Consider the following 12,068-nt stretch of genomic DNA (forward strand, 5'->3'; position numbering starts at 1 on the left):
AAATTAGAATTTCTTGTTTTTCGAGTAGAATGCAGTAAACCAGAAATTTCTATTCCCTCGTTTTTCTTTGTTTTTGTTTTTTTTTTAAACAGATTTTTCTAATAATTGGACTTTTTTGGCACCCTTAGTAAAAATTCTCATCAAACTGAAAAACAGATCGATAGTAGGTGAATACTTTATTTACATCCCACTAGAGCAGCACAACGGGTCATTGGCAATAATCTGGGAAGCATTTCTGAGAATGATACAAAAACATGCCATCACAATTTTGATCCTCTGCAGTCAAGATTTTATTTGTAAGGCCACTTAACCTTCAGTTAAAACTATCATCAAACTGAAAAACAGATATCACAAGTTTTGAAAGAACAGATATGCAGTAGGTATGTATATTATTCACGTCACACGAGAGCTGGAAAATGAGTTATTGGCGACGATCTGCAAAGCATTTCTGAAAATGATGCAAAGACATGCCATCACAATTTTGATCCTCTGCAGAGGGGAGTTCATTTGTGAAGCCTCTTCCTCAATTCAGACAGAGATCAGAAGGACAAGGAAATTTTCTTCAGATCCCTGGTTTGGCTCAGCAACCTGCCACAAGACTTTTGATTCCACTGATTTTTCAAGCACGTATATCGCATGTACTCACTGGATCTTAGCGATGCCGGGAATTGAACTCCTGCCCTTCTGGACGGGTGTCCGATTCCGTAATCTCCAGGCTACAGTGGCCTAATATATTTATAGTTACACTTACTTATACAGGCTTGTGTGATCGTTGCAAAAATTGCTGAAAATCTATTGTCAAGTTGAAGAACGGATAGTACAAGTTAGATAAGGACATCACAGAGATATTTCCAAAGTTGCAACAAAACTCGAACCCGTTACCTCCACGCTTCAGAGCATTTGGTGGAAGAACAATTCTAGTTGACGGATGTCCTTTCAAAAGCTGTAAGAAGATTCACAGGTTAGAAATAAACAACCGTAAGTGTAAAGAACATTTTTTTTATCTAGTGTCAATTAGAGGAAATTTGCAAACGCTTACATTTTACTAAGTTTTTCGTTTGTTACTGTTTTGTGTTAGTTGGTTTTAATATTAACTTTGACAAAATTAATCTAGCTTTTAAGAACAAATCAATACAAAGCAAAAAAAAGTAAGTGGTTTATTATTTATTTCTGTGAAAAAAAATTATTAGTATTCTAAAGATAAGGGAAATATATTTTTTTCTCTTATTATTCTTTTATCTGCTTGTTTCTTTTGTGTCTAGGTCTTAAGTTTTGATATATTTTTCCAAATTTATTGTTAATGACAAATAGATTTTGCAATATTCTGTTTGTTTAAATACCAATTTCGCAGAAATATATTAACTTTATTTATGGAGGGATATTTATAAATAAAATTGATTTCAAAATTGGAAATAAAGCAAAAAATTATTAACCTAATTGTAAAACTGTATATTCAGCGAGACAAGATGAATAAAAACTTGTTGGAAAAATACTAAACATAAAACTAGCGCAGTTAGTGACCACTAGCTCAACATTTAACCATACAGACGAAAACGTGCATTTTTCCCCCGTGTTTTATAGCAACAAAAAGACACTTATGCCAAAATTTTTCACTAAGCATTTTCAATATTAATATCAGCATCTGCTGGAGTTTTTAACTTTAACTCATTCAGATTTTGTTATCTACGCCAAAAAATATCAGCGTTGTAACGAATCAAGCTATATTGAAGAAAAAGTTTATTATTATTATTATAAATAAAGTGAAATATCAGAAACGGTTTAGTATGAACCTTAAATACAGAAAAAAAACGATTCTCAACAAACTCTTCAAAACTAAGACTCATTCCAAAAATTGTTTCGTTCTTGCATTTTTTCTTGACCTCTCTGTGTGATTTTTTTAAATTCAAGCTTGTGTCAGCCACATATTTTTAAGACTCTTTAGCATTGTTTACAAAATTGCGCAAACAGTGAAAATATTCATTAAAAATTTTCAAAAATTGCTTACATTTTTTCGTATTTCTGAAAAATATTTTCATGTCAGGGTTCTGAAAAAAAAGTTTCAAGAACCATTTGATTTATTCAATTCAAGCTACTAACTTTGAAACAAAAGGCTATTATTTTTAGACATCAAAAATAAGATGAAAATTACATTTAATTCTCTTAAAATAAATATGTTATGTACTTTTAAAAATAAACTGATGGTGGATATTTATTTTATTCTTAAGTATCTTATGAAATACGAAGTATAGTCACCCAATCAGAATTAGATATATAAAGAGTAAGATGTTTTAGATTCTTTATTCATTTTTCAAAACTAAACCTTTTAATGAAAATTTTTATTAAATATACTTTTCATACGATTTTCCTTTCCTTTTTTGTATTAGTTTAGGTCAAAATATGCGAAAGATATTGTACTCAGCATTTTAATTACTTTTGGTTATGAAATACAGCATGGGTCACTGGTGTTCCTTTTTGCATAAAATGTAAAATTTTCCTAACACCACTCACTTCGAAACAATTTTTTTTTTGAACTTGTACTGATTTGTTGTTATTTATATCTAAGAAAAACAGTAATTCCTCATTGAAATTTCTTTAATATACAAAATCACTTTATTGATAAGCTTTTAAACTGAAATAAGAACAAAATTTCTATTTTTTATCTATTTATTTTTTTGGAGGGGGTATTTTATATTTTTAAACAAATATAATTCCAAAATTCCAACAGATTCTTTTAGTACCTATTTGAATATTTTTTTTATAATTAAAAGTGCCAAAATATATTTTTGCTTGTAATTAGTCATAAAAAAATATGCAAAAGGGCCACCGGTAACCCATCTGCATCAGAAGGATAAGCGGGCCTTCCAGGAATTCGTTGGCTTACTATTTTATTATTGTTTGTATTAGTTTAGGTCAAAATATGTGAAAAATATTCTACTCAGCATTTTAATTACTTTTGGCTATGAAATACAGCATGGATCACTGGTGCTCCTTTTGGCATAAAATGTAAAATTTTCCAAACATCACTCACTTCGAAACAAAAATTTCTTTTTTTTTTAGCTTGCACTGATTTGTTGTTATTTATACCTAAGAAAAACAGTAATTCATCATTGAAATTTCTTTAAAAGGTAAGTTTAAAAGTTTATCAAAATCACTTATTGATAAACTTTTAAGCAGGAATAATAGACAAAATTTCAATTTTTTACTTATTTATTTTTCTTTGGGAGGGGGGTTATATTTTGAATCAAATATAATTCCAAAATTCCAACAGATTCTTTTAGTAGCTATCAGACTATTTTTTTATAATTAAAAATGTCAAAATATATTTTTGCTTGCAAACTTGTAAAAGGGTGTCCCATCTGCATCAGAAGGATAAGCGGGCCTTCCAGGAATTCGTTGGCTCTTTCCCGCCAGGATTTAATCCCAGTTTCCTAAACAACCAGCCCCATTCATTGAAATGAGAAGAGAGAATGTGAGGATCTATAGGATATATATCTATAGGATATATCTGTAGGATATATCTATAGGACGATGTTCTTTATATCTATAAGATATCAACCACCTTTATCTTTTTCTTTCCCTGCAAATTTCCTAAGTGACGAAAAAATCTTGACAGGTTTTATTTACGTTTAATTTCACGGTAAATATTAAACTAAGGTACTTTTTCTATCATTTTAGGTTGAAGAATGGGTCCTCGGAGAAACATGAAAATGTTCAAAGCAGCTTGCCTTTATTTTATATTCCTTGGACTTCTGGCCATGTTTTTTCTTATATCTAAAATGCCAGAAACTCTAACTCTAATATGTTTTCTTACGTGTTGTGCAGGACTTTTACTTGAAGTGATCTATGGCTTTTATGTAAGTATAAACTATGTAAAAAGTGTATTTTCATCAAAAAAATGGTACAAGTTTTCAAAATTGACTGAAAATTCTTGAAACCAATTATAGTAAAGAGGGAGATTGGAAACATACGCTTTGCCTCGTTCTGCTGGAAACACAGGAAAATGTATCGACCAAACTCAACATTAATTGCTAACTTCGTCCACAGGTGGCACGTCTGTCTAGAAAAATTTATAAAACATAGTTTTTAAAACAGCCATTATATATATAAACAACGTGATATAATTAGGGGGTAAAATATACAAACACCAGTACAAATATTTTCAGTTGGAATAATCTGCCTCAATACGGAAAAAATTTATAGTTTCTCAGTCAGGGCCATCTATTGATAAGTTTCGCAATATACTTTAAAAATGCTGTGGTGGCTCAGGGAACAGAGCGCTCGCCTCCCAATGAGATGAACCGCGTTCAAATCCTAGCGATGACTGCTGATACAAATTCCCCCCAAGGTAAATGCTAAAGTAAAATATCCTAAGAAGTAGATGGATCATAGGTTAAAGTCCCCTTGTCTTTGAAAAGAGGTGAGAGGTTTTCATGGTTTTCCTCTCCGTGTAACGCAAAGGCGAGTTAGTTCCATCAAAAAGTCCTCCACAAAGGCAAATTTCATCCGATACTTGATCCAAGAGTTCCATTGTCTTCTGGATTGGGCTCAAAATTACAAGTTACAGCTACAGAGTTAAAAATAAGTAGTCGTAAACTCAAAAATCTGGGTCGGCTGCTCAACGACAATTATGAAATAAAATTTATTTCTGAAAAAGTGAAAATAAGTCAACTGTTTTCCTAAGCAGAGTACAGAAAATTATTTCTTTCAATTTTTTAAAAATTTATTTTGGAAATAGTCATTTTTGTGACATTTGGTAAAGCTTTTTAGAGAATATATCTTATTTGGTAAACAATGGTTTCTCGATTTCGCAGAATGCTTCTGATCCTTCTAATTTATATCTGCTTTTTTAACCGGTTTTAGTGCAGAACACCACTTGAATTCATTATTCTAGTGAATATATTATGGTTCGAGTTTAACAGAGCATAAGAGATTCTTGCATTTGTGCCATTAAAACGCTCTGATCGATCAATTCCATTAAAAAATAATGCATAAATATGTCGAGGTACCAGCTTATAAGCAATGAAGAAAAAAATCTTCCCTTTTTTTTTGACAAAATGGGCGAAAGAATAAAAATTTTACAATTTCTTTCTTTTTTGAAAAATTAATTTTTGATTAAGTTTAAAAGAAAATAATCACAAATGTCGCTAAAGGAAAATCAGCATTGCCATTGCAGGGAAAAGCGAGACACAAAATCCACAAAAAACTGTTGGACAAACCATCGAAGCTTTATACAATGCACTAAAAAAATTACCATTTCTCTGAATATCTCTTGATCTAATGATCGGAATTTCAGGCACTAAAACTCAATCTTATTGGTTCGAGGGGGTGACCTTAAATATTTTAATTATTTTGTGCAGACGATACTTCCTGTTACGAAATCAGACACAATAACGTAATTTCTCTGAATATGCACACCTTTTTTTCTGGCTTCCAAAACATAAGCAGTGGCCACAACTGAGAAATATGGTCCCAATCGTTTGGTCAGGAAACTTTTTACGTAATTCGTCATATCACGAAGACTTTTTATGCGAATTTAAAAAGTTTTGAGGACAATTATAAGACTTTAAAAATGCCATCTATTTAAAATTCAATTTCTCAGAAACTATTCGACAAATTCCACTTAAATTTTGTATTTTGCCTAATGAAATTGCATTCTTCAAAGTGAGGTAATAATTTGTATATCTTACAATTCAAAATTTTTTTCAATTATCTTTCAATAAATAATAAAAAAACAATAAAATGTTTGTAAAAATTTGGATAACCATATTTTATAATAGCTTCTAAAAGTTTTTCATTTCCTTTAAAAAAATCTCGATATAAGATGAAGTATGCAAAAAGTAAAATCGATATTAAGGGTTCCAAACTTTTGACTGCTCTTTTTGACCAAATTATTGGGACCATATTTCCCTGATTGTGGCTACCCCCTATATGTCAGAAATCCGAAAAAAATGTTTGTTCAAATAAATTATGTTTTTGTGTCTGATTTCATGACTTAGTGTCGTCTGTATTAGTTACTTAGCATATTTGAGATCCGCTCTGTGAACCATTAAGGGACGTGAAAATCTGATTATTAAATCAAAAGTTATTCGTGATCGTTTTTTTCGCTGGTTATTAAAAATGCTACACCAGATAGGAATGCAAATAACAAAATTGTATTAAATGTGCAGTTAAATTTTAGATGGAAGAGCAAGTGATTTAAATTTGTAGAAAATTAAGAACTTAGCAATCAGTATCAAAATTCAGAGATGGGGCGACATTTTCATGAATTTCTTTCAAAACAATTTTTAAGCTACGAAAAAAAATTCCCTCAAATATTAGATAACGTCTTGGGAAAAATTCTGTTTGTATGCCTGTACGAAGCAATTTTCTATGTAAAAATTTAATTACTTTTACCTTTTTTGGTCAGAATGTTTAACCATGAAAACTTTTAAGAAAATAAGACTATTGCGTTAACTTATTTTTTGGCAGTTTTATAGCTAATAAATGTCCTATTAAAAAAAACCCAAATACTACGGAATATCCATATTTTTAAGAAATATTTTTCAAGGTGGTAAAATTAAAAAATAAATTAAAATTAAAATTGTATTTAATTAAATATAAATAAAATTAAATAAAGTTAAAATTAAAAATAAATTTGTCCTTCTCTATCAAAATTAATTAAAACAGATACATAAAAGGTAAGATAGCACATAAAATTTTCCTTAAGGTTTTAGCCTGATAGAAGTTTTAAACTACTTCTGGTAATTTTGAAAATGTGTGTTTTATAAACTAAGCACCATTGGAAAAAATATGTCCCACAAACCTCAAATGTTGAAGGGTGTATTATAATCTGAGTCTTTCAGATATTATGTCATGACGAAAATGTGAAGAAATACACTCTAAAAAATACCCCCACATTAAAAGAAAAATGCCAAAAATTAACTAAGCAATGATTAAAATAATTAGAGCAATTATATATCACATCCATGAGTTTAATTTCCTCTAATCAACATATTTCTCAGAAATAAACCGTATTTACTGCCATTGTTTAAAGTTTGATTCCTGGGAAACTAAATGCACTTCGAAGATATTTTTGCTCATATTAAATTAAAATTATTTTAAGCTTCATGAAATGATTACGTTTTTAATTTTTTTGACAGCTAATCTGGTGTTCTCTGGTTCAGAAAGCAAACCATCGATTACACGAAAGAGCACCCCTACTGGTGATGAGTACGGATTTAGAAGCTCAATATAACCATGGAAATTCTTTCAGAAGTACCTCTCAGACTCTCAGGCGAAGTTCTCCAGTAAACATTCCAAGCCAAACGCGTGTTCAACATAACGAAAGTTTCATACCATGGTTGCCCTCGAGACCCTGCTTGGCTTCACTGCCATGGATGGATTCAAGTTTAACGTCAAAGTATTTAGATGATAGGCAGAAAAATGTCTCGCATGAAAGGCGGTACACCTTGTCTGAAAATGTACCTATAAATGACTTGGATGAAACGCTGCGAATATTAAGGAATCACACCTTATCTGAAAGTGCTGCTTATGACTTAGAAGAGGTGTGATTTCTGTTGTTCATATATCAGGGACTAATATAGGGGTGACAGGACATATATACAATAAAGGACATCCATACAGGGTCATTATAATATTGGAGAGTGACCTTAAATGTTCAAATTCGGGAAGGGAGGTAGAGAAGATCAAAATGATGACTAACTATATCAACACGTGACCGGGAATGTCACCATGAGCCATTTGGTGAGCTGCACTACTGTGAACTGTTTTTATTTAAAATTGATTCAAATAAATTTAGTATTTGCTGTTTTATTTACTTTACTACTTAACTTAACTTGACAATGAGGAAACTTAACTTGACAATGTAGCTAAATCAATGCAATTACGCAGCTATTTTTGTGCTTATTTGGATACAATTTTGATAAGAATTATTTGAAAACATAAAATTAACATAATACAGATAAATAAATACACCAATTCAATGGTACGCGAAAAAACGGCTCAAAATATTAAAGTGCTCATAGCGGCATACGATGGTATTTCCGATTGTGGGGTGTAATACAAATGGATGGCCTTTTTATGGTTCTCTACCTCCCCTCAAAATTAGTACCAGTATATATATTGGACACCCTGAAGTTTCTCCAAGTACGGTTAGGTAGAAGAATCGAAATGAACCAAAATATTTTTTTTTAATTCTTGAAAAAACGATGATTTATCATGATCTGAAAATAAGCCAAAAGAATGAAATATTTGATGAAAAGGAAACTGGGTCTAAAGTAAGCATAATCATTGATGAAACATTGTAAAAAATGTTTTAAAAACACTGAATCGAGAATGTAAGGTTTTAATATAATTAGGCAAGGTACTGTTTAAACTACAAATAATTTGAAAATTTGCTTTTATTTTCTCTAGATGAAGTTTAGATTAATTTACCAAGGAATTGCAATGATGCTCAATTTTCTGCAAGTTTCATAAATTTTGCTGAACGATAATCATTTAAAATTTTTATTATTATTGATTATTTCACTAAACAAATGCAATGATGCTAAATTTCCTAGTAAGTTTATTCATTATGTCAGCAAAGCAAATGCAATAATGCTTCTTTTGTATTTTATTAACTGTGATACAATTGTTTTTTAATTTAAATGCAATAATGTTTCATTTAGTATATTTTTACGTTTCTTGTTAAGTATATATCTTTAAACTATTATTTACTCGAAAAATACAATGAGACATTTTTCATCAATGTTGCTCACTGATACTAATTTATAATTTGTATCATTATAGAGTACTTCACAAATGCAATAATGTTAAATTTCTATGTAATTTTATTCATAATGTCAGCTAGTAATTACAACACTGCTCCAAATCATTTGTATTTTACTTACTAGTATATAATTGTGCTTTTTTAGTGCAATATTGTTTCATTTAATGTATTTTTACGTGTTTCCTGTTAAAACTATTTCCATAAATTATTTATCCTATTTATTTGAAATCTTTAACAATTTTTTACGAATTATAAAAAATATATACTTAAGATTTTTTTTATCTAATCTAATCCTGATTTTTATTTATTTAAAATTAAGTGTAATCAGAGACTTGATTGAAGGAAAATGTTAAAGTATTGCTCATACCACATAATTAGTGATTAAAAATTAATCTACAATGCAGTAGTCATGTAAATCGCAAAATATTGTAACATAAATTATGGTTATTGCTGTTTTTCTATGCAAGAATTTTTCTCAATTCAACTTTTTTCTCTGAATAATTATTTAAAATACAAGTATTTCAAGAAAGAAAAACAGCGCAATATTTTCAACTTCTGAACGTTTTTTTTTCTTTAACAAAATCTGGTTTTAATTCTTAGGTATATACCACTGGCTTTATTAATTTTTAAAAATACTATTGTATAAAACTTCTTTTTCATGATCTACACTATTTCTGATACAGTGAGAATTTTGAAATCAAATTAAACTTTAGGTAATATAATGTAAATGATAGTTGTAATTTGAAATCAAAGAATTAACTATTTGCTTGTAAGAATTAGACGATTTTTATTTATTAAAATGAACCATAAATAAGATATGCTAATTGTAAAGTCTTGTTATTTCAGTAAAGTAGTTAATTAATGTAATTTTTATCTATTTAGATTGGTTTTTAAATTTTATTAATAAACAACTTTATTTCAAATATTTGGTACTCATTCATGTTTATTCATTGCCTTTCTAACTTTTTTTTCAAAAATTCTGACAATCTCTATTTAACGCACACAACAATTTTAGCGAAATTATCAACACACTCATTATAAACAGTTTGTTACAATCTACATTTAACATTCACATTTTCATTATTACGTTTATTGTTAATGAATAGTATTAAAAATAAAATAATTACTAAAATTAGAACATTCAGAAAACTATTAATTAGGTAAAATAATCAAACCCTGCAATGAGAAGTACTTTTTTTTTCAATCTAAACACTAGTTCCACATATATGTATTTTGATATAATATCAGTATTTTCAACCATTTTATGGTTTAAATTTGCTGAAATTTTAATAAGACATGTTGCTTCAAGTTGAATCTCATTGTGCGATCTAGTTGAAAAAACACCATAATATGATTCAATCTAATGTCACATAAAATCGCATCAAATTTAAGGTTTAAATGCATTCTATTTAAGTCATATTATTTAATGCATCAAATTTAAGAAATATTATGCTTAAAATGCAACACAGTTAATTGATATTATGGTTTAATGCATTAAATTTAGCTAGATTATGGTTTAATGCATATAATTTAACTATATTATACTTTAACACGATTGAAAATATCTATGGGAGTATTATTAGTTTTTACACTGAAGAGCCAAAAAAAACTGGTATACCTGCCTAATATCGTGTAGGGCCCCCGCGAGCACGCAGAAGTGCCGCAACACTACGTGGCATGGATTCGATCAATGTGTGAAGTAGTGCTGGAGATAATTGACCCCATGAATCCTGCAGGGCTGTCCATAAACCAGTGGGAGTTAAGAGTGGGTGGGGATATCTTCTCAACATCACGTTGCAAGGCATCCCAAATATGTTCAATAATGTTCATGTCTAGGAGTGGATCCAAGAGCACTCTTCTGAATTTAGACACTTCCACCAAAATCTTTAGACTGAATTTAGACGCTGGCCACCAAAATACCCAGTCATGAACATTATTGAACATATTTGGGATGCCTTGCAACGTGATGTTCAGAAGATATCCCCGACCCCTCTTAACTCCCACTGGTTTATGGACAGCCCTGCAGGATTCATGGGGTCAATTATCTCCAGCACTACTTCACACATTGATCGAATCCATGCCACGTCGTGTTGCGGCACTTCTGCGTGCTCGCGGGAGGAGCCCTACACGATATTAGGCAGGTATATGAGTTTTTTTGGCTCTTCACTCTATATTCTGACCTCAATAATAACGTCCTCAAGTAAAAACGGGTTCCATGATCCAAACATATGCGTATGAGTTTTCCAAAACTTGTATTTCCCACTGTTGCGTCAGACTTAGTTTAACAATTTAACTTCTCTACGTTGCATATAATTGTGGTTCGTGTAATATTCAATATTGAAATTGTACCATTCAAATTCAAATACCTCACTTCTAATCATCTTTAAAATTTTAATAATTTTAAATTTATTATTATTAAAGCCAAACAATTTCGTCATAAGTAATAGAACAATAACTCTATAAATCATCAAATATTGCAAACAACATTTTGAACTCTTCAATATTCATTATTATGGAAAAATATTTTTTTTTAAAAAGTCCGTTTATGATTAACATATAATTTAAGTTGTTATATAATTTACTTTGAATTATAATTTCATGTGAGGAGCAGGGTTCGAAAAACCGCCCGTCCTCGGCTGTCAAAAATTCCCCGTGGACAACGAATTTCTCGAATCCGACGTCCGTGTGGACGGCCATTTTCCCGTTAATGTTCGTGATACATTCTGGCCCTCCGAGCCTAAGCTATTTATAAAGACCTAATGCAGCAAAATGACCCACAATACAGCAACATACTGCGCATGGTGGAATTGATGCTCTCTCTGTCTGGGAGTACTGCGGCTATTGAAAGGGGTTTTTCAGCAAGGAACATACCAAAAAAAAAAAGAACACATTACGTACTGGTCTTAAACAAGAAGCGTTAAACGCAATTATGAACATCTATCTAAATGGAAAACCTCTTTCTGATTTATGTGCAGAAACCTCTGTTAATCATTGGCTTGATTGTGGAACTGGCAAACGTCATATTTGATTCATTTAAAAAACGCAGCACCCTCGGATAAATTGACATTCCAGATAACTTGACCTTTGTCATTTAAATTATTTCATAAAAGAAATAAATTATTTCATAAAAGAGATACTAGGTTACTATTAGTAACCTAGTATTTCTTTTATTACCGTATAATGTAATCCTAGTAACTACTAATTCATTGTGCAATTTATATAAATGTTTGTAATAAATGAGAGAAAATTATATTTTTATTTATTTAGAAGCTACGGGTTAGTTTCAAAAGAGGACGGGTAC

At 30.3% G+C, this 12,068-nt stretch overlaps 1 protein-coding gene across 1 annotated transcript; it reads left to right on the forward strand.

Annotated features, from left to right (window-relative positions):
- The first annotated feature begins 964 nt into the window (after window positions 1-964).
- On the forward strand, window positions 965-9,690 carry LOC107449045 (uncharacterized). The gene is made up of 3 exons (XM_016064442.4): window positions 965-1,148; window positions 3,676-3,854; window positions 7,140-9,690. The coding sequence occupies exons 2-3, from the start codon at window positions 3,684-3,686 to the stop codon at window positions 7,548-7,550; spliced, it is 582 nt and encodes a 193-aa protein (XP_015919928.2). The 5' UTR covers window positions 965-1,148; window positions 3,676-3,683; the 3' UTR covers window positions 7,551-9,690.
- Window positions 9,691-12,068: the final 2,378 nt, after the last annotated feature.

Source organism: Parasteatoda tepidariorum, chromosome 5 (genome assembly GCF_982258835.1).
Source record: "Parasteatoda tepidariorum strain Cologne lab strain chromosome 5, Ptep-v5.0, whole genome shotgun sequence".
NCBI classification, from domain to species: domain Eukaryota; kingdom Metazoa; phylum Arthropoda; class Arachnida; order Araneae; family Theridiidae; genus Parasteatoda; species Parasteatoda tepidariorum.